This window comes from Fundulus heteroclitus, chromosome 17 (assembly GCF_011125445.2).
Source record: "Fundulus heteroclitus isolate FHET01 chromosome 17, MU-UCD_Fhet_4.1, whole genome shotgun sequence".
In the NCBI taxonomy this organism is placed as follows: domain Eukaryota; kingdom Metazoa; phylum Chordata; class Actinopteri; order Cyprinodontiformes; family Fundulidae; genus Fundulus; species Fundulus heteroclitus.
This window is the reverse complement of record NC_046377.1, coordinates 16,547,294-16,569,205: the sequence shown is the minus strand read 5'-3', so window position 1 is coordinate 16,569,205 and position 21,912 is coordinate 16,547,294. Positions and strand designations below refer to the sequence as shown.

The 21,912-nt window shown below is 40.6% G+C and overlaps 1 protein-coding gene across 1 annotated transcript in view; it reads right to left on the bottom strand.

The window, feature by feature from the left end:
* Positions 1-21,912, bottom strand: part of gnptab (N-acetylglucosamine-1-phosphate transferase subunits alpha and beta) — a 39,450-nt gene that overhangs the window by 1,867 nt on the left and 15,671 nt on the right. The window contains exons 8-20 of the mRNA XM_036149052.1: positions 17,923-18,084; positions 17,635-17,814; positions 17,363-17,533; positions 17,159-17,282; positions 16,875-17,081; positions 12,222-13,228; positions 11,269-11,468; positions 7,870-8,089; positions 7,655-7,768; positions 7,487-7,572; positions 7,298-7,396; positions 6,234-6,401; positions 2,360-2,450 (exon numbers count right to left, since the gene is read on the bottom strand). Coding sequence (XP_036004945.1) covers positions 2,360-2,450; positions 6,234-6,401; positions 7,298-7,396; positions 7,487-7,572; positions 7,655-7,768; positions 7,870-8,089; positions 11,269-11,468; positions 12,222-13,228; positions 16,875-17,081; positions 17,159-17,282; positions 17,363-17,533; positions 17,635-17,814; positions 17,923-18,084 — 2,829 coding nt within the window. The remainder of the gene's footprint in view (positions 1-2,359; positions 2,451-6,233; positions 6,402-7,297; positions 7,397-7,486; positions 7,573-7,654; positions 7,769-7,869; positions 8,090-11,268; positions 11,469-12,221; positions 13,229-16,874; positions 17,082-17,158; positions 17,283-17,362; positions 17,534-17,634; positions 17,815-17,922; positions 18,085-21,912) is intronic.

Genomic DNA, 21,912 nt, shown 5'->3' with positions numbered 1-21,912 from the left:
TTAGGAGCAGGTGGGCTTTAAATGTGTAATCTGAAAAAAATATATATATAAAAATGGAGGGATGGAAAGAAGCTGGGCCCAAGAAGGAAAAGAAAGGAAGGACACAAGGAAAGAAAGGAGGTAGAACTCAAGGATAGAAAAGGGTAAGGAAGGAAACAAGAATATGACACAAAGAATGAAGATGAAGCAAGGGAAGGAGGAGGAGTAGGGAGGATAGATGGAAGGGAGATAGGACACAAGGAATAAAGAGGAAAGAAGGGAGGATCCCACTGAAGGAAGAAAAGACTGCAGGAAGGACACAAGAAAGGGGATAGAGGAAGGATATAAGGAAGGGAGGTAGGACACACTGCAAAAACGGATCTAAAAATAAGTAAAATGTTCTCAAAGTTAGTGTATTTATCCTTGATTTGGGCAGGTAAATGAAATCATCTGCCAATGGAATGAGTATTTTGACACCTAAAATAAGATAATTAGATATCCTGCACTTGAAGTAAGATGATGGAGATGAATTGTTCCTATTTTAAGTGCAAAAATCTTATTCCATTGGCAAATCATCTTATTTACCTGCTCAAATCAAGGACAAGTACACTAATTTTAAGAACATTTTACTTATTTCTAGTTCCGATTCTGCAGTGCAACAATAAGGTACTGCATTTGCGCACTGTAATTTGTGTGGCGTGCAGGTAGAGGACGTGTGCATAAGGCTCCCAGGCATTGGTTTTAAGACTTTAAGCCTTAATATACGTGCCATATTAAGGCACTTTGTGCCATGTTCAATTGCTATAATATGGACTTTATAGGCTTTAACGGTGGCGGAATTCAAGGCACTTTGTAAAGTGCCTTGAGATGACATGTTTCATGACTTGGCGCTATATAAATAAAATTTAATTGAATTGAACATAGAATCAGCCTGACAGAAATGTTATTTTGCTCACCGTCACTTTTTAAATAACTCAAATGTGTCCAGGACTAACAGAAAAGTAAAGTAAATATAGTAGATGAACGCTCCGTGTCTGAATTAGCGGCACCGTATGCTGTAATATCGCTTCCCCCGCGTTAATGTGGCCGAAGCAGCACTTCATTCAGAGTGATTGAGTTTTAGCGGCTTACAGAAATATAATAAGGGTTACTTTAACACATCAAATTGCTTTAAAAACTGGGAAAATATATTCCTCTTTATCATCGCAGTAAGGTGTGCCGTGCAAAAGCATTTTGTCATGGACTGATGGGAAGACCATCAACCTGTGATTATCCAGAAGCTCTTAAACTAAGCTTAACTTTAGTGTCCCAGCTTAAGACAGAGACGGTGTCCCTGCAGAGGACAGAGTGTCCTTCGACAGCTGCTGCCTCGAAGAGAATCATAGTTCTCTTCATTGCTTTCAGCGATCTTTGAATGTTACCCACAACCCACCACACAACCAGAAAACTCGCTTACTGCAAAGTAAGCAATGACACAAGGCAAGGAAGGAAGGACATTTAGACAACGGATTGGAGGATATATTTTGGGAATCTCTAGGTTTTTTCCTCACTCTTCCAGACTGTGTAGGAACCCTGTTAGATGTCGAAGCAGAGAGAAATAATCTCTCTCTAGGGACAGCAAGGACTCCCTTGATCTCTCTGGTAATAACTGTACCTTCTCTAAGGCAGCGAGAAAACCGGACCCATCTGCTTCCAGAAAGTCATGAGCTGTCCTGTGACAGAGACTCTGATCCAGTTTGGGACATTCCTCAGTGGGAGCGCTGGTCCCAGTGGGATGATGGGAGAGATTCTCCTGAGGTCACTCCAACAATTAACCTTTCCTTGGCTTCGCTGAGGAGAAACTAAAACCTTTGGATTGAGGTAGAGGCTCAAAAAAGCTCATTGCGATACCTGGGTAGAGTAGGATTTCTTTAAAACAGCTTGAAATGTCACTTGTTAGGTTTCCTGCCCTAAACTGCAAGACCTGACCAAAATAAAAATAGCCATAGGGCCATTTTCAACCTACAGATCCAACCAACTCGGCAACAAAGAAGTTTAAAATAAACCAAAGTGCAGTTTGATCCAGATCAACGAAGGTGGTCGAGTCTCGCCTTTCATGGAGGATGTCTGGCGGTCTTTTATTTCTGTTAAGTCGCGTTCTGGCCCAGCTCACCATTCCGACCTGACACATGAGCTCAGAGTGAAGTTCTGCATTGAAGGCCTGAATCATAGCACCAGCATGAATCATGGAAATGATGTAAGGGAGCAAATGCCATGTTTGCTTTTACTTGAATGTGCGTGTGTGTGTGTGTGTGTGTGTGTGTGTGTGTGTGTGTGTGTGTGTGTGTGTGTGTGTGTGTGTGTGTGTGTGTGTGTGTGTAGATCCAAGGTTGGTACTGACCTGCTCAGCGAAGAAGGACATAACAGTGAAGACGACCAGAGTCACGAGGACACAGTGGGTCCAGAACTTCAGCTTGTCCCGGTACACCCGCCTGTAGGAGTTAGAGCTCTTTAAACACAAAAACCAGACGGAGCACGTCTCTGTAGCTCTAGAAAGGTCCCCAATGTCTGAGAAACCGACCCACAGCATCCCAGAACCTCCACCACACTTGAAGGTAGCAACAAAGTGCTTTTCTGTAATTTCACTCAATGTTTTCTGTCAGAAACTATCCACACGCTTAAACCTACGAGAGCTGGGTTTAATGTGTTCAAGGACCAAGAAAGACTGTGTAGAAAGAAAGAAAGAAAGAAAGAAAGAAAGAAAGAAAGAAAGAAAGAAAGAAAGCAGAAAGAGAGGCTGAAAGAAAGAAAGAAAGCAGAAAGAGGCTGAAAGAAAGAAAGAAAGAAAGAAAGAAAGAAAGAAAGAAAGAAATAAATAAAAATCATAAAGGCTGCTTAAAAAAGGTCTGAAAGAAAGAAAGAGGCTGAAAGGCAGAAAGAAAGAAAGAAAGAAAGAAAGAGGCTGAAAGAAAGAAAAGAAAGAAAGCAGAAAGAGAGGATGAAAGGCTGAAAGAAAGAAAGGCTGAAAGAAAGAAAGGCTGAAAGAAAGAGACTGAAAGAAAGACTGAAAGAAAGAAAGACTGAAAGAAAGACTGAAAGAAAGAAAGGCTGAAAGAAAGAAAGACTGAAAGAAAGAAAGAAAGTGAAGCAGAAAGAAAGGCTAAAAGAAAGGCAGAAAATGAAAAAAGAAAGCAATGCTGAAAGAAGGAAATAAAAAAGAAAGAACAGAAAAGAAAAAAGAAACAAAGGCAGAAAGAAGGAAATAAAAACGAAAGAAAGTCAGAAAGAACAGAAACAAAGAAAATGAAAAGAGACAAAGAAAAATAAACTATGATAAAGAAAGAAACAAAGAAACTACAATAAAGAAAGAAACAAACAATCAAAGAACGAAAAAGAAATGTGTTTGCGTGTTTTTTTACACATCTTTGAAAGGCAGCGCCTATTCTGTCACTGGGAGCAGCATCTCCCCATTTAAAGCTGTCCGGTCTAAAATAAAGTCTCTATTCAGAGCCGCTCTCTCTGACAACAGCAGCAGGGATCCCTTACAAGAAGCCTTAGCCAGCGAGAGAATCCCTCAGGTCCAACATGGCCACCCTTGGTCCAAGTGATGACAGCCATAAACTCTTCACTTAATAGTCCGCTCATCTACAGCAAGTACTCGTTAATTTACTCATAAATCAACTTGTTTGGACATGAGAGCAACAAGACGCAACACGTATCAACCAGAAGTGCAACAAATGCACTTAGATGACTTTCCTTATTTTTGCTGAGTGCACAGTTTATATTTTGTCTGCATGTTTTTTTACAGCGTTCTGTGCGACTTGTGTAACTAGCTGCAGAAATTCCATTTTTATTGTAGTTTTAAAGAAAGCATAAAACTGATTATCTACATTTCTAAGGTACATGCATTTTAAAAAGACACCACAAGGTTTTGTGCAAACAAATCTCAGTAATAACAATGAGGAAAATAAGTATTTGAACATCCTGCGACTCTGCAAGTTCTCCCACTTAGAAATCATGGGGCGGTCTGAAATTTTCATCTTAGGTGCATTTCATCTGTGAGAGACACGATCTAAAAAAAAAAAAAAAAAAAACCCAGATATCACAATGTATGATTTATTTAATAATTTATTTGTGTTACTGCTGCAAGTAAGGATTTGAACAACTGTGAAAATCCATGTTAGCATTTGGTACAGTAGCCTTTGTTTGCAATTAGAGGTCAAACATTTCCTGCACTGCAAAAAGAGAACTAAAAATAAGTAAAATTTTCTTGAAATGAATGTATTTGCCCTTGATATGAGCAGGTAAATAAGATTATTTGCCAATAGAATGAGTATTTTTACCCCTAAAATAAGATAATTAGATATACTGCCCTTGAAATAAGATGATGGAGATGAATTGTTCCTATTTTAAGTGCAAAAATCTTATTCCATTGGCAAATAGTATTATTTACCTGCTCAAATCAAGGGCAAATACATTAATTTCAAGAAAATTGTACTTATTTTTAGTTCTATTTTTGCAGTGTGTAGTTTTTCACCAGGTTTGCACAAACTGCAGCAGGGATTTTGGCCCATTCCTCCACACAGATCTGCTCCAGATCAGCCAGGTTTCGGCGCTGTCGCTGAGAAACACAGAGTTTGAGCTCCCTCCAAAGATTTTCTATTAGGGTTTAGGTCTGGACTCTGGCTAGACCACTCCAGAACCTTGATATGCTTCTTACGGAGCCACTCCTTCACAGTAGGGATGGTGGTTTTGGGACGGTACTCATAATTCCTCGTCGTCCAAACACGACGAGTGGAATTAAGACCAACAAGTTAAGTTCTGTGGTCATCCGACCACAGAACTTTGTCCCATGACTCCTCTGGATCATCCAAGCGGTCTTGGGCAAACTTAAGACGGCCTGGACGTGTGCTGATTTAAGCAGGGGAACCTTCCCTGCCATGCATGACTTGATACTATGACGTCTTAGTGCATTACCCACAGGAACCTTAGAAGCAGAGGTGCCAGCTCTCTTCAGGTCATCGACCAGCTTCTCCTGTGTAGTTCTGGGCTGATTCCTCGCCTTTCAGCTCTTTGGTCTTAGCCATGTTAGTACTTAGAGCAGGGGTGTCAAACTCATTTTGGTTTAGGGGCCACATTCAGCTTAATCTGATCTCAAGAGGGCCACACGAGTAAACTCATTGCAAGATTAAATAGAACTAATAAAAGTGGACTTGTTGATTTTTATATTAAATGAATTTCACTTTTACACAATATATTATGAATAACCTCAGCGTTTTTAAGAAAAGTATGTGCAATTTCAACAATACTTTTACTCAGTTAAACATTTACTTAAGTGCATTATGCATAAGAACTGATCACAGTGATTATACAATGTTGAAAAACATTTATTCACATTTTTTGGAACTTAAAAACACTGTCCTGCATGACAAAATACATCAAACAGATAAAAATTAAGAAATTATTTAAAATCAATTTTCCACATCTGAAGCTCAGTGCTACCATCTGCTGATTAAAACACAGCGCCCCTCGTGGACAATATAAGAACTGCAGATTTTCAATTAAACGAAGTACATGTTTTTTTTTCAATAATTGCTTTATCATTCTCTTCCTTTTATCTCCTCTTTCTTTCACCTTTTCTTTTTTTCTTCTTGTTCTTCCTTTCCTCTTCTACTTTCCCATTGTAGTTTCCATATCATTTGAGATATTCCCCGCATGAATCATAATAAAACTATTCATATTCATAAATCAATCGGAGCACTATGGCAAAAGCAGTACTGCTCCACTTGTGAAAGTCAAATCTGATGAGCTCTTTTTGGCATTAAGACAACAATTATTATTGCCACATTGCCAGACAGGACACTGGGGGAAAAAAAATAAAAATAAAAAAAATTGTTGAATAATGATAATGCATTTAGCCACCGGGCCGGACTAAATTGTTCGGCGGGCCGGAACCAGCCCGCGGGCCATATGTTTGACACCCCTAACTTAGAGTCTTACAGATTGTGTGTGGTGGACAGATGTCTTTATGCAGCTAACGACCTCAAAATGGAGTGGAGGGGGACTTTTTAGAGACGAGGGCCAGAATTTTTGCTGATTGGCAGATGTTCAAATACTAATTTGCAGCAATAACACACAAATAAATTATTTAAAAAATAATACAGTGTGATTTCTAGATTTTCTTTTTAGATTATGTCTCTCACAGTGGACATGCATGTATTTTTCCTTGCCTTCAAACACTTATTTTTCCTCACCGTACCAGTGCGATAACTTACCAGTCCTGGAGCTCTTCCATGTGCAGGAACCTGTTGCGGTACTCTCTGGGAAGCTCGAACTGGGATGGCAGCGGGAACATGGACTCATAGAAGTCTCTCAGCACAGCTTTCACAGTGGGAGCGTCCTTGTGGCTGTGGTCGATGTTGTCGTTCAGACAGATGAACTTCCTGTGGGTGACAAAGAGATGCCGCTGCTATTTCAACCAGCAGGTGGACCAAGCTTTCCACACTTTCCCAGATTTAAATTCCTAGATTTTGGTTTCCTTTTGGAACGTATTCCATGTGTTTCAGCATGAAATATTGCTGTGAACATTTCTGAGTAGCATTTCGGTCTGATTATCAGCAGGTCCTATAATAACGAAACAACCTAACGCACAAATTGGCTTCCGGATTTTGGAGGCTAATACAGGACCATGTCACTGCTTTTGTAACATCTGGATGACCTTAGTTGCACTTTACTGCAAAATCTAAGAACTCCTGTACATGTCAAATAAGATTTAGAGTTTCCTCGACTAAATGCAGATACTTCAAAGCACAGTTTGTGAACTTTTGTACTTTTATTTTGCTTTTAAGGCTCCTATAAATAGTAATTTCAGTCCTTTTTAGACCCAGTTTAGGAACCGCTGGTACAGTTCAACCTAAATTAAAGCTGTCTAGAAACAATATGTAGCAAAATTTGTTTATTTTGTATGTGAAAAAACAAATACTGGTGGGTAAAATGTCTGAAAATGAACATTTTCCACATGTTTCTAGTTCTGTAAGATGACAGAAGCTAACTTGTTTCACCCTTTTCAAGACTGTGATGGAGTCCCTGTTTTTTTACACGTTACGCTGCAGAAAGGATCTACAGCTTCCTGACAACAGCACTAATACCCTAAAACTTTTTCATATTCAATCAAAATGTCACAAACAACACACAAATGCACTTTTAAGTTTTTTTTTTTTGTAAAGTATTTTTTTAAAACGCATGTGCTATTTTCCTCCTGCTTCATACTTATGCTCAGTCCATCATATAAAAAGTAAATAAATAAACATTGTGGTTGAAAGTTTTGAAACCTTCTCACCTGGGGTTCTTCCTGATGTCGTCCAGCTGGCCGACCACGTGGGACACGTTGGTCCGGACCATCTTGAAAGCGATCTCCTCCTCTCCCATTATCTCAAACCTGTCAAGAAGACGGTTTCATCTCACCATTTCAAAAAAAAAAATTAACTAACTAATTGAATAATGATGAATTTAGTAACTGTAACCTCACTTGTATTTGTTCTGATCTCTGAACGCTTTATGAATCTTCTCTGTGATCGGCTTGCAGTGAACGATCAGGTCCTTGGTGACAGGAGGCTGCAAATACAAAGTTAAATAGATGAAATTTAACTTTTAGCTCTTATTTCTAAATATTGTTTTAAATTCATCAATAGCTCACCATGTTGGGGTCAAAGTAGGCTTCCTGGGTGGGGCTCACCAGGTGGAGACGGGTCAGGTTAGTCGGGAGGCTTTTAGAGCAGTTTATCAGCATCTGCTCCAAACCTGTCAGATCCTGCATTTGATATTTACAGTAAAGACATCAGAGCCAGCTTTTTTTTTTCTTTTTTCTTTTTTTTATCAGGAGAAGAAGAAACACCCGATCGTCAGACTGACCTGCAGGCTGAGGGGAAGCTCGTGAATCCTGGCGGCTAGAGTTCGGATTTCGCGGTCCGACAAGACGCCGGAGTGGTCTGTGTCGACCTCGTCGAACACTTCTGAGACGTTGAGCTGCTGCTGGGCGCTCATCAGGAAGTAGAAGTAGGAAAAGGCGAACTGCATGTCCTCGGAGTGACGAACGCGGTGGCCCGAGGTTTTATCGAACTCTTCTGGAAACCTGTAGGAAGCAGTTGAGCTCGATTAAAAAACAGAAACATGGGATTGTGGGTGAAAAGTGGGCTGCACAAGATATGTGATATTATTTCTGAAAACTGCAACGATGTTCATCTATATTTCCTTTCCTTCATCGCAGCATCCTCTATTGCCACAGACACATATACACAGACGGCTCCGCCATATTGTATGTGGCAGACAGTAGTGAACGTCAATCGGAGAAGATGCCTCATTCCTAAATATGTTTTAAGTATTTATATATATAGAGAAAGATATAGATGGAGCTTATATTTACATATACTTGTAAAGAAATATATATAGATCAATTGATAGAGATTGGCAGAACAGAGAGCTATTGAGATGTATAGAAATATACGTATAGAAATATATATATATGTGTATGTGTTATGAATATAAAAATCAGTTGGTTAAATCTAAACATTGTGGTCTTCATTATTTCATAAAGCCGTGTGAACCTTTTAAGATCTGGTATAGATACAGATTAGCAACAGACTTTTTGGGGGAGTATTAAATAGATTAAGTTACTAATATGAGAAAAAGTCATAGGAGAATAAAGTAAAAAAAAAAAGACAAAAGTGGTAATATTGTGAGAAAAACGTCATATTATGAGAATTAAGGGGGAACATTTCCAGAATAGTCACAGTTTACAGAACTATCTTAGTCCTGGAGTAAAACAGCCAGGTTATATTCATTTAATTGTTTTTATTTTTTACGAGAATAAAGTCAAGAGAATGAAGCCAAAGGGATACCAAATTAAACTTGTAACATTACAAAAATAAAAATATTACGAATATAAAGTATATTCTGAGATTAAAGTCCCTCTGATACTGTTTAAGTGACTGAGTCTGACTGCAGATTTGCCACATTCAACATGGCGGACGCTCTGACGCATCGCATTATATACAGACCCCGCCCAACAAGGCGTCTACGTATATAATGTCTATGTCTATTACTACCTTTGGGAACTCCTTCAAGACAGTTGGAAAACCATTTACGGTGACTAACCTGATGAGGGGGACTCATTTAGAAAAAAAGCTAAAAGATGTTTATTATATAACAAATGACATAAAGATCTTTATGTATATTATAAATACAGGCTGTAATATATACATACATCTCCACTAGTATTAATAAGTCCTCAGCAAATTGCGACCAAAACACTCTTTTTTGTGACCATCAACAAGTTTCTGCCATAACTTTGGTTGAATATTTGAACAGCCTTCTTGACGAAATCGAAGGAGTTTACTTCAACACACTACATTACTTGGCACAAGCTTGTGTTTTAAAGCATAGCCCAGTCCACTTGGGATCCAAACCATCTTCCTCAGAGGAAAGCAGCTTGACTCAAGTCTGCCGTGAAGAAAACATCAACATGGGAGGCCAGGAAAGAAGCCCCTGGGACAAGGTTAACATCTTCAAGCTGGACTGAAATTTGCATCTGTCCACAGGGGAAAGTCCATCTCCCAAAAATATAGATAATGATTGTTTATTGGTTATCAATTTACAAAATGCAAAACGAGAAAACAAAAAGGAACAATAAGCAATAATGACACCTAGTGGTTAAAATCGGAACAACACATACACAATGCCTTTCACGGACAACCACTATTTACCCTACGGTCTGTTGTTGTACTGATTTTTTACTTCCACAGGACAGGTCTATGATGTTTGTATTCTGTTCTTCTTCTGGTCCGCTTCTCTTACTGGCTTCCATGTTTGCAGGCTGCTGCTCTTTTGCCAAGATAAAATACCAAATGCTGCGCTCTGTGTTGGGAACCCTGGGAACTCTCGTATGATTGGTTCAGGAACCAGGAAGTAAACACGGCTACACACTAAACCTAAGTCGTTCCGGACTGTACTTCTTGGTTTGAAAGGAGAAAACTTGACTCAGACAATGTATATGGAGAGGATCGATTGTTTAAAGGGAAAGTTACTTCCATACCAGATGACAAATGAGAATAATTTAGGTTGATTTTACAGTAAATATCTTACTTATACCTCCTTTAAGCTACATTGATAATTAGCGTTACTCCACTTTGCCTTCAAACCAGCATCAAATCTTTTAGATGCAAAAAACCCAAGGATTGTGTAGGATTGTTGTCCAATAATAAGCAATTATACTAAATAGGTGCTCAAGCTCATCAATATCATATGCAGGCTGAAATGCAGTCTTTAAATTAAACAGAAGCAGGTGTGGAGGAGGCTTAAAACTGGCTGAGGAACCGCCAGACTCCGCTACCAAGGTGAGGTTGTGGAGGACACTATGGCCTGACAACGAGCAACGAGACACGAGACAGGAGGAAGTTATAGTTATAAGGATTCAAAGAAGCCTACAGCCACAGAACATCTATGGTTAGGACTACAAGATGTTTGGAGCGACCCAACAGTCGAGCTTCTTTAAAAATGTGTGCCAGGCAAAGGCTGGTAACAACAAATATGGTTTGAATTTACAGCTCTTTTCTGTTAAGTCACTGCATTTTTGTTAATTAACACTTCAACTGTTAAAAAGATTCATAGTTTAAATAATTTTTTCATACCTACCTAAACCTATTGCACTGTACTCTATGTATGTTATGCTAACTGTGGACCACGGTGGTGGCAGCATCATGCTGTGGTCTGCTTCACTGTAAGTGGTATATGTGCATTGCACAAACTGGAAAAGACTGAAGAAGGAAAACCACCTCCTGTTATACCAGCTTTACCTTAAAATAACTCTAAGATGGTTCAATGTTGGACACGTTTAGATGTTCTAACAGAAAAATGGACCCAAAACACATCAAAATTGGTTCTGGAATGGCTAAAGCCTGAGCTAAATCAGTTGATAGTTTGTCGATCATGCTTGTAAAACTTTGTCTGTTGCAGGATAGCAACAAATTTAAATGAACCTGAATGATTCTGATCCAGAAGAGCCAGATTCATAGCAGAATCCTGTTAATGGCTTCAAAAACCACGAGGTGGAGGTGCAGCCTGCTTCGACAACCTTACCACATCTTAGAGATGATTAACATATTAGAGTGTGGATCAAAGGAAATTTATATTGATCTAAAACCTGTGCATCAGATTATGTGGGGGTTTTTCCCTCTTCAAAAAGAAAAGCTCAACTGAATCCTCGAAAAACCCAGAAGAGGAATGGAGGGAAAGCATTTAGACGTAAAGCCTTACGTGTCCTGGAGCTCCTGCATGACGAGACGGTCGATCATGTGCGGCATGTGCGCGGGCACTTTGCGCGACGTGAAGCCGAACTGGCCGTTCAGCAGCTTGTTGACGTAGCGCAGCGAGTCAGCGAAGGTGTCCTGCAGCTTCCGTCCCGTCGCTGCGCCGTCCGTCCTGTAGGACAACGCTCGCTGAAGACGCTCCTCCTCCTGGGAGAGTCAGCACAGGAGGAAATTACATCCTTTCCTTGGGAGTAAAATTAGGGCTGAACGATTTTGGAAAATAATCTAATTGCGATTTTTTTTCTTAATATTGCGATTTAATGCAATTTTTTTTTTTAAATATACAAACAACAAATCAATTTGTTTCCTCGCTGTGCAGATTAGTTGCTAAAAGACCCACAGCATCTAAACTCAGAGCAGAAATGATTGCGTTCTGCCTACGAATATATTTCAACCAAAATTGCAATTTTGACTTTTCTCTGCGTTAACCACAAGCAACAAAAATGGCCTCTAAATAAAGATGTTTGTAAACTAGGACTATTTTAAATAAGAACTTTTAATGTTTCTATTAATCAGAATATTATTCAAGAAAACAGCTTTCAGTTGATTTGGACATCAATCCTTGTTGAACATAAAGTGCAGCCAACAAGCAGGTCTATGTATTAAACTGATTGACCTGTACTTAATGCTATGTATGATTATATAAACTCTAAAACAAGTAATAAAGTTAGATTATCTCACTGCTGCAACTGTCTTCCCTTCTATGTGAAGGCAAACCCACTTTAAACATTTTACCAACACCTAATGGACGTTTCTAATTCCCTAATTGTTACATAGCCAAAAATTGCAGACCCTGCGATTTGGAAATTGCGTTTTTTTAAATCGTGATTATATTGAAAATGCGATTAATTGTTCAGCCCTAAGTAAAATCCTAAAAAAAAACGAAAGGGTTCTGCTTACCTCCAACAAGGCCTGGAAGTATTTCCTCCTCTCCCACGGCAGGAAGCCTCGGTCTGAGGAGGTGAAGTGCTGGAGCTTCCTGCCGACTGCAGGAGGGACCTCAGCTTGAATCTCCTCGCTCCTCTTTTGGGAAACGTTGAGAAGCTTGGACGTCCTGGGCCTCTCGATTACAGGATTCAGAGGATAACGTTCAGGACTTAGAACACTTTTTATTCTGTCATCGATGCGGACCGGGACCAGAGAAGGGGAAGGTTTATTTTCCAGAGCCTCCTTTGGCGCTTTCTGATCAGACTTTTGATTTTCCTCCGTTTCTTTTCCACCTCCGTCGTCCTCCAGGTCTTTGTAGGGCCTCTTCTGGACTTTGTCTGGCTGTACAGCGATGTCCTGACGCTTCTCAGACCGGGTACGATACGGTTTTAGAAGCTCGGCTTTGGTGAGATTGTAACCCTTCCTTGTTATGTCACCAATTAGAAGTTTTTCCTCCAACTTTTCCAGCTCTTGTCGCACGACGGCTGGTAAAACGGATACATTCACCACAGGAACCTCTATGAGAACCGGAGATCCAGCAGGCTGCTTCCTCTGGATCTTAGGCCCTCGTTTGTCCTCGGGGACATCGGAGAAAGGGAACACTGGCTCGGGCGTCGGGGCGAGTTTGGACTCCCCTCCTGCTGCTTTGCTCCCGCCCTTTGAGGCATTAGTCTGAGGAACCTCACGCGTGTCGACAGCGACGCTGAAGCTCATCGTGAACTGAGAGTCATCCGCTCTCTGGAAGGTGACGTTGTACTGGAGCTGGGTGGCGTTCTGCCCCGGATAGAGCAGCAGGTGAATGGTTTTCCACTTGTTGGCTACGGACGTGTGTCGCACCGCGGGGTTGTCCCTGACGTGGGCCTCCGAGACTCTGCGGGCCAGCTTCTCGAAGCTGAAATACGGCCTCGTCTCGCCTAGAGGGAGCGTGTAGAGGCTCTGGTTTCTGACCAGGGTCACACGGTGCAGCTCGCCAAAGTGCTCTGAAAAGATGGAAATTTGTTTATTTTATTTTTTTTAGGGCTGGGCAACGATTAAAATATTTAATCGCGATTAATCATGATTAATCGCATTGTATTTACAAACTCCAAGAATGAATTCAAAAGTAGTGTAAAGAGCACTTTTATCTTAATGTTCTGCTGCCATATGAACAACAGTGTTGTAACATTTGTAGCACTTATCAGTAACACATATTTAGTGTAAAGCTCAACTTAAACATGTAAAACAAAAAATATCAATAATAATAAATTAAAGCTTATTGCCACTGACAGGGAATTCTCTTTATGGGGAAAAAATCTACCAAAAACAGGGAATTTCTGAGGTAGCAGCAGGGAGCAGCATTACCATTTTATGTTCAATACCAAAGTTTAACTTGGCAGTGGTTACAACTAACTTGTTTCTGTCATATTCGATGCTGGAAGAACTTTAAACTGAAATGCTTGCTAACTCGATATGCGTGCGTTGCTTGCGTTTATTTGACGTTAACACGCGTTTTTTAGTTGTTGCTTTTTCGCGTGCATATAGTGAATGGCAGGGAAAAACAGGCAAAAACACATGGATACTTTGAAACGAGAAGCGATTTCACCGACGGCGTCGATGCAGCTTTGTTTCTTCCCCATGTCAGCTGTGTTTTTTTCCGGCCAGCACCTTTCTTCCTCTGAATCCGAGGCTGGGCTGACAGCGAGGTTATTGCCGCATTATCGCCACCTACTGTTCTGATTCAAACCCCTACACCGCAGCAACAGACCTTCACAAAATAAAAGCATGTGAGCAACATGCGTTAATGCGCGTTAAAGTAAATATCGCTGTTAATAGTCTAATGAATTAATGCGAAATTAACGCGTTAACTTGCCCAGCCCTAATTTTTTTACAAACCGTATTTTTCGGACCATAAGGCACACCGTGAATTTACGTGCCTCTGTGGGTCTTTGTCCACATATAAGGCACAGCGGACTATAAGGATCATTACATATTCTTCCCAAATGTGCAATATCATTCCGTCCCTCCGGTAGGTGACCAGACGTCCCCGATTTACAGGGACAGATCTGCTGCTGTCCCGACATAGACCAGCTTTGTATATGTCAATGTCAAATTTATTTATATAGCACTTTAAAAACAGGTATAAAACTGCACCAAAGTGCTTTACAAAAAGACAACAACAATCAACAAAACAGAATGGGAAACACTGCTTCAAATAAAAGCCAACGAATAAAAATAAGGTTTAAGAAGCGATTTAAAATGATCCAGGCTGTGGGCAGATTTAATTTGAAGAGGTAGACTGTTCCACAGAGTTGGAGCAACAACAGAGAAAGCCCAATCTCCTTTCCTCTTAAGTCGAGTCCGAGGAACTGTCAGTAATAGTTGATTATTTGAAGGTAGACTTCTCGACACAGACTGGAATTTTAAAAGGCCTCTAAGATAAGGGGGAGCTAATCCATTTAAGACAGGGGTGTCCAAAGTGCGGCCCGGGGGCCATCTGTGGCCCTCTGAAAGATTTTGGGCGGCCCTCGTTCCCCAGCCATATTTTTGCTTTTAATTTAAGTTAATTGTAAATAAGACCGCAAACGTTTTACCTAAAGGCAGGCCTGGGTGCGGCCATTTATTTAAAATAAATTTACAAATGTATTTATCTGTAAAATAAAGGAAGAGCGAGCCCAAATTAATCCTGTTCTTGTTGCTGAAAAAGACACAAAAGAAACCAACAGAAAAAGAGGATCAACCCAAATAGTTTAGGACATTTGTTTGCTGGGCGAAACTGTGTTTTTATGATTCAGATCTAAAATGATTTACAGATGCATTTTATACAGAAATCAGACCGATTTGCTTGTTTCATTAAAGTATTTTGTGTGTTTAGTTAATGTTGAGCAGTTAAAATGGAAAAAAAAAAGGTTTTTGCCATTTTGATTAAAAAAGGCTTTAGTTTTGTGGCCCCTTAGTACTTTCTATGGGACGTTAATGGCCCCATGGCAAAAAGTTTGCACATCCCTGATTTAAGACCTTATAGGTTAATAAAAGAATCTTAAAATCTATCCGTCTATTAAAAGACGGGCAGCCAATGTAAAGAGGCCAGTATAGGCCTTATATGGTCACGCTTCCTGGTTCCTGTAAGAAGCCGAGCCGCTGCGTTCTGGATCAATTGAAGTCGCTGCATCTGTGATTTATCCATGCCTATATAATGAATTGCAGAATGGCCCTTCCCCACCCGCCTCCGTCGGCGTTGCAGTTCAGACAAAACAAACCAACCCCCAGGCAGAGATTCTGCGCTTAACAAAATCAGAGACGTCCCCGGTTTTCATTAGATAAATCAAATCTGGTCACCTTACACCTCTCTCACCTGAGAAGGAGAGCTATCAGTCTCTGCCGGGAGGACAGAGTGGTTGGACTACACTGCCCTGTTTCTAACATAAGGCCAAAATAAACACAACTTTTATATTAAATTAACTTATTGTTGCTAGCGCGTACTCAGGCACGGGCTGCCTTACAAGAATGCACTTCTAGTTTAGACGTTACAGTCAGGCAGTCTTGTGGACAGCTCAGGGGTCCTATCAGGTAGTAACACAGTGTACCGTAATGCTCCAAATATCTATTCAGCAGAGCGGCTTCGTTGCTCACCAAAGTCATACTTACACATTTTAAACAGATTTCTGAGTTCATTGTACCACATAAAATCGGTCAGTATGCACAACGGTAATCATATATAAGACGCGGCATCAATTTATGAGAAAATTTAAGCATTTTAAGTGCGCCTTATAGTCTGAAAAATACCACTGAGCTATATTATACACTGGAGTGCTAATCACAGTCTGTTTGAACGAGTCGCTTTGAAGCCACCAGCCGCCATATTGGTACTCCCTATTCCCCCCAGTAACTAGGGAATATGTGCGCTACAGCATCGAATAACGAGGATTTTCTCATGTTCAGGGGGGGCTTAAAACTTTTAAAATGTCAAATGCCATATACTTTTATGCTATGTTCTAAAACTATCAAGTACTGAGAAAGTCATGTGCTGAAATATTTTGCATTTTATTAATTTAAATATATATGGTTAACATTTATAAATATATAAATAACAATATACAAAAACATATATTTACATATGTGTATACATATATACACATACTTATATATACATATATATTTAATATGAATAACATGTAAAGTATTTCAGCACCTAATTTCCTAGTAGTTGATAGTGTTAGTACATCCACTGAATGTTGAATTACCTGTGAAACGTTTTCACACAGCCAGAAAACTGCTTGTTGTTGCAACCAAATCCTATGGGATTCTGGGAGAGTAGGGAGTAGCAAGATGGCGGCCAGTGACTTCAGTTTTTCGGCAAAATCAGCTCTCCAGTGTATTATATAGCTCAGTGGTAGTGACCCAGTGTACCATAATGCTCCAAATATCTATTCTGCGGAGCGGCTTTGTTGCTTACCAAAGTCATATTTACACATTTTAACAGATTTTTGAGCGCATTGTCCCACATAAAATCAGTCAGTAAGCACAACGGTGATCATATATAAGGCACACCACCAAATTTTGAGAAAATTTAAGCATTTTAAGTGCGCCTTAAAGTCTGAAAAATACGATATATGGAAAAATAATAATATTTTTTTCTTTTAAACAGACCTTGGCCGCAGTCGCCCACATCAAATCCACAGGACACCACGTTGCAGGCCTGATCACAGAACTTGTCTGCCAGCCAGGAGTTGGCACAGCCCTGATTGCAGTACGACATCCCGCCGATTCCGCCTCCAATCTGCCACACGGGTCCACCGGCTCCTCCGGGGCCGACCCCGCCGACGCCTGCAGGAAAGCGGTTGTTTCCTGCTGCGCCTGGCAGAGAGCGTTAAACACGAATTAAACATCTATCCTGCTTATTTATGCGAGGACAACAGAGTCAGCTTCCCCACCGAGGCAGTCTCCTCCGTCCCAGTCGCAGGCGGAGTTGTTGCAGGACTTGTCGCAGTATCCGTCTTTGATCCAGGATCCTGGGCAGCCCTCGGCACAGTTGGGCACTGGCCAGGTTAGGTACACCTGAATGAAGGTGGAGTTGAGCTTTGAGCATTAAACCACAGATTTATGTTTTTTTTTTTTTTTTCTGTTGCCCTAAACACCTTCTGTCCTTTGGAGTGGCTGTAGAAGTCGTCTGGCCAAACGTCTTTGCCAAACATCACATCATCGTTCAGGTAAATGAACTTCTGGGAGAGTCCCGGGATGCGATGGATGTGCGTCTCTATGGCGGGGGAGCTGAAAGTGGGAAGGTGGGAGCCGTTCAAGAAAATATCCTGCAACACAAGAAAGAACCTCATTCACACACACATGTTACGCTATAATCTAAGCCAACTTTCACGTTAAGAAGCTGACTGTGGGAGGGGTGGAGGCTTGCCTGATGCGTCACCACCGTAACCCTGGGGTTATCCAGGTTGAGCCAGGAGGGAATCTGACCATTGGTCACGATGAAGATGTGTCGCACCCAGGGGGCGTGCTTCTCCACAGAGCGCAGCGAATAGCGGAGCTCCTCGTTGTCTTCGAATCGGCTTGCCGATACATCTTCGTCCTGCTTAGACTGAGGTGCATCGTGATTTTCTTTTTTAAAAAAACTTTCTAAAGCCACCGCAGCAATCACAGATCTCATTTACCCGCTGACGCAGACTCCCAAAAGGTGAAGCGTTACCTGCGAGATGGCAGTGAGATCCCAGAACAAGTAGGCCGGACTGATGCTCAGCTCCTTCCCGTCCAGAGTCAGGTTCTTTTTAGCCTGCTGGCTCAGATCGGCGAAATCCTGCTGGCTTTTCAGGTGAAGCAGAGCGATGCTGGCCTCAGAGTACAGCTCAAACTATAACACACAGAAATATAACCAGAAAAATATAGAAATTTGACGGCACAGAACGTGACGTTGTTGGGCAAAAAGCAGTTCTAAGTGAATTGTCTTTACTTTTGGACAGAGTGCAGGGAGTGTTTGTCTATCTTGGTATAAATATGTGTCATTTCATGCAGCTGATGGCATCTAAGGGGGTGAAGGACCCACCTATAAATCTCCAAAGGGAGAAAATGTTTCCATAAAAAAAAACAGATGTCATCTACCTGCCACCTGGGTAGGAAAAGCCTCTCCTGACCCTGCATCCCCAATTAAAACAGAACTAATCTCTCCCTGGACTTTCACTAGAACCACGTGTTTAAATGAGGAGGGAACACGGTGCAGTAGAAATCTCCCGCCTGGAATATGTGGAGAAAACGTCTGATAAGCAAGGGGGAGGATGTGTGATACTGTGGGCCTGAGAACCATGTTAGAGTGAACAGCATCCCGATTTCTCCTCCACATTTTTCCAGATTTGTTTTCTTTAAAGATTTTATAGACAGTCGAGTAAATGTTTAACCCTAATGACGCGATGCTGCTCCAGTAGTTTGATCCGGTAGTTTGTTAAGGACAACTGGTGATGTTTTATGAATAGTTTTTACAAGTTAAAACAACTCTACTCATTTAAAATCTAAAACAAAAGATTAAAAAAAATTGTCTGGACAACAATTTATAAACATAAGTGTTAAACTATTACAAACTAAAGGGTTTTGTTGCTTTTTTTTATGCTTGAATCAGACCGGTTTTAAAATAAGACAGTTTAAACTGCGTTTAAATTCACACACAAAAAAAAAGCTAAATGGCTCTTTTGTGTTTTTGGTTTTTTGATTAAGTTTTTGTCTACAAACACAAATTAAAGACAAACCAGATAATACACATTTTATTTTCTAAAGGATAATCCTGAGATAAATTCCGACAAAACCACACTCATCAAAAAATTAAACGCAAAATAATAAATTACAAATAAACATAGGAAAGACCCACAATAAAGTCAATTAATTCTTACGTTTTAATTATTTGGGCAGCAGAATCAGGAATAAAGTCCAGAAAAGCAAACATGTTTATCTTCCCAATTTCTTTTTTGTGAACTTATTCAGAAGTGGAAAATAATAAAAGCAAACGCCAGACTTCTCCAAACTGTATGAGAAATCTTATAAAATATAAAATCTGCTGAACTATTCCATAAAACGGGTCACAGAGCTAACAGGAAAAAGATCGGAATCATCTGGCCGAATAAAAACCGAAATGATTTCCAAGACAAAAACAAAATAAAAAAACAAATCAACCATCTTCCATTTCTACCTCAATCCTTAGACTTACACCTTCTCTAAAAAATATACTCTTATTTTAAAGGCGTTTTAAACCAGGGGTGCCACTTTTAGCAGGAAATATTACCTACAATTAGCAGTGACCTCAGTGCCACAAATAAAAATCAGTCACATTCTTTGACAACAGCTAAATCCTTAAAGGCCACCCCCGTTAGTGGCCGGGCTCGGAGCATCCTGGTCACTTTCTCGACAGCTGTAAGAGCAAAGCAGCTGCGAGGCGTGTGTGCAAACCTTTGTTTGGTGCCATGTTCAGAATGACAAAGCCTGTGTGAGCTAAATGTGTTTACGAGAGTTTGGAAAAAACCTCGGAGGTCGCGAACCCTGCAAGCGAGAACATGAAAGGGCCTTTGAGTCAAAGCTACGTGGCAGTGATCCGTGGCACTGCAGGACTTCTGGGGGGGTGAGTTCACAAAGCTGTTGGTGTGCTTAAACTGTGCAAACCAGAGTGGGAATGAACATGATTTTTTAAATATAATTTATAATTCTTTGTGGCTCTTTTATTGAAAGTATGCAAACAAGGGAGAGAGGGGAGGCCATGTGCAAAGGATCACAGGCCAGAATCTAAGCTAGGTTAGCCACGTCGAGGACTGAAGGTTTTGCACGGTAATCAGACGCCTGCAGCATTTATGCTCCATGCGGCTTTTCTTCCAAAGTAGCATTATTCTCCTAGACTCTAGAGGGCAGCGTTGTGCTCCTACGTCAATCATACTACTCCCTACTACACGTAAAAGTAGAAAACACTGTTGTTTCCAACATTTTAAAGCCTCTTCCTTTCTTCCAAGAGTGACGACGATTTCTGTCCAGGAATTGTTAACAAGTTGTTGATCGCAGCGATCTTTTGGGCCGAATCATAATGCAAGGCAAATTTATTTGTATAGCACATTTCGATACAAAAGACAATGCAAAGTGCTTTACAAACTTTCTGTCATCAGAACCTTAAAAACACCGGGCCGAGCATGTCCCAACTATAACAGAAGGGAAGCAGAAAGAACAGAAACACATCAAAGATGCCCTCCAAACCTGTGGGTACACTAACTGGGCTTTCATCAAATCAGCAAGAAAATCCAAAAGACCTGCTGCAGAACATGATGGTGAGACGAATAAACGCAAAAACATTGTCATCCCATATGTTGCTGGAGTCTCTGAAAAAAATCAAGAGGATTTTCTCCAAGCACAAAATCTCAGTACATTTCAAACCAAACAGGACCCTCAGACAGAGGCTGGTGCATCCCAAGGACAAAACCCCCAAACCTAAGATGAGCGGAGTGGTGTATGCTGTTCAGTGCAGTGAGGAATGTTCTGATCTTTATATTGGAGAAACCAAACAACCTCTCCACAGACGCATGGCTCAACACAGGAGAGCTACCTCCTCGGGACAAGACTCTGCTGTCCACTTACACCTTAAGGACAAAGGACACTTTTTTGAGGACCAAAATGTCCACATTTTGGACAAAGAAGACAGATGGTTTGAAAGAGGTGTGAAGGAAGCCATTTACCTTAACCAGAGGAGGACGACTTAGGTTCCAACTTTCAAAAACTTAAAACACAGCAATAGGTTTGATTCCTTGCAATTTTCACCTCAATCCTCACCTCCATGCAGGTGATCACAACATCTCCCCTGTAAGCCAGGCCAACGATGACCCCAACGACTCCCCATTGCTAAGAGGCGGATGAGTTTCGGTTTAATTTGCATGTTATCTAAGTCATAACAATGCTTTTTTGGGCAATAATATAAAGCGTAGAACTCTACACTACTCAAGGCAAGGTAAATTTATTTATATAGCACAATTCAGTACAAGACAATACAAAGTGCTTTACATGATTAAGATATAGCAAAATAATAAAATGTAGATAGAAAATAGAATAAAAGCAAGTAGGGATAGAATTTAGTAACAAAAAAGAACATTAAAAACAGTAAAACTCTTTAACTGGAAGAGTCAAAGGCAATTTTAAACAGATGTGTTTTTAATCTTGATTTAAAAGAACTCAGGCTTTCTGCACTTTTACCGTTTTCTGGAAGTTTGTTCCAGATAAGTGGAGCATAGGAACTAAATGCTGCTTCTCCTTGTTTAGTTCTGGTTCTAGGTATGCAGAGTAGGCTGGAGCCAGAGGATCTGAGTGGTCTGGAGGGTTTATACGCTGATAACAAGTCTGTGATGTATTTAGGTGCTAAGCCATTCAGGGATTTATAGACTAAGAAGGATTTTAAAGTCTATTCTCTGAGATACAGGGAGCCAGTGTAAGGACTCTAGAACTGGGGTTATGTGCTCTACTTTCTTAGTCTTAGTGAGGACGCGGGCAGCAGCGTTCTGGATCAGCTGCAGCTGTCTGACCCGCTTTTTAGGCAGACCTCTGAAAACACCGTTGCAGTAATCAATTCTACTAAAAATAAACGCATGGATTAGTTTTTCCAGATCCTGCTGAGACATCAGTCCTTTAATCCTAGAAATGTTCTTCAGGTGATAGAAAGCTGACCTTG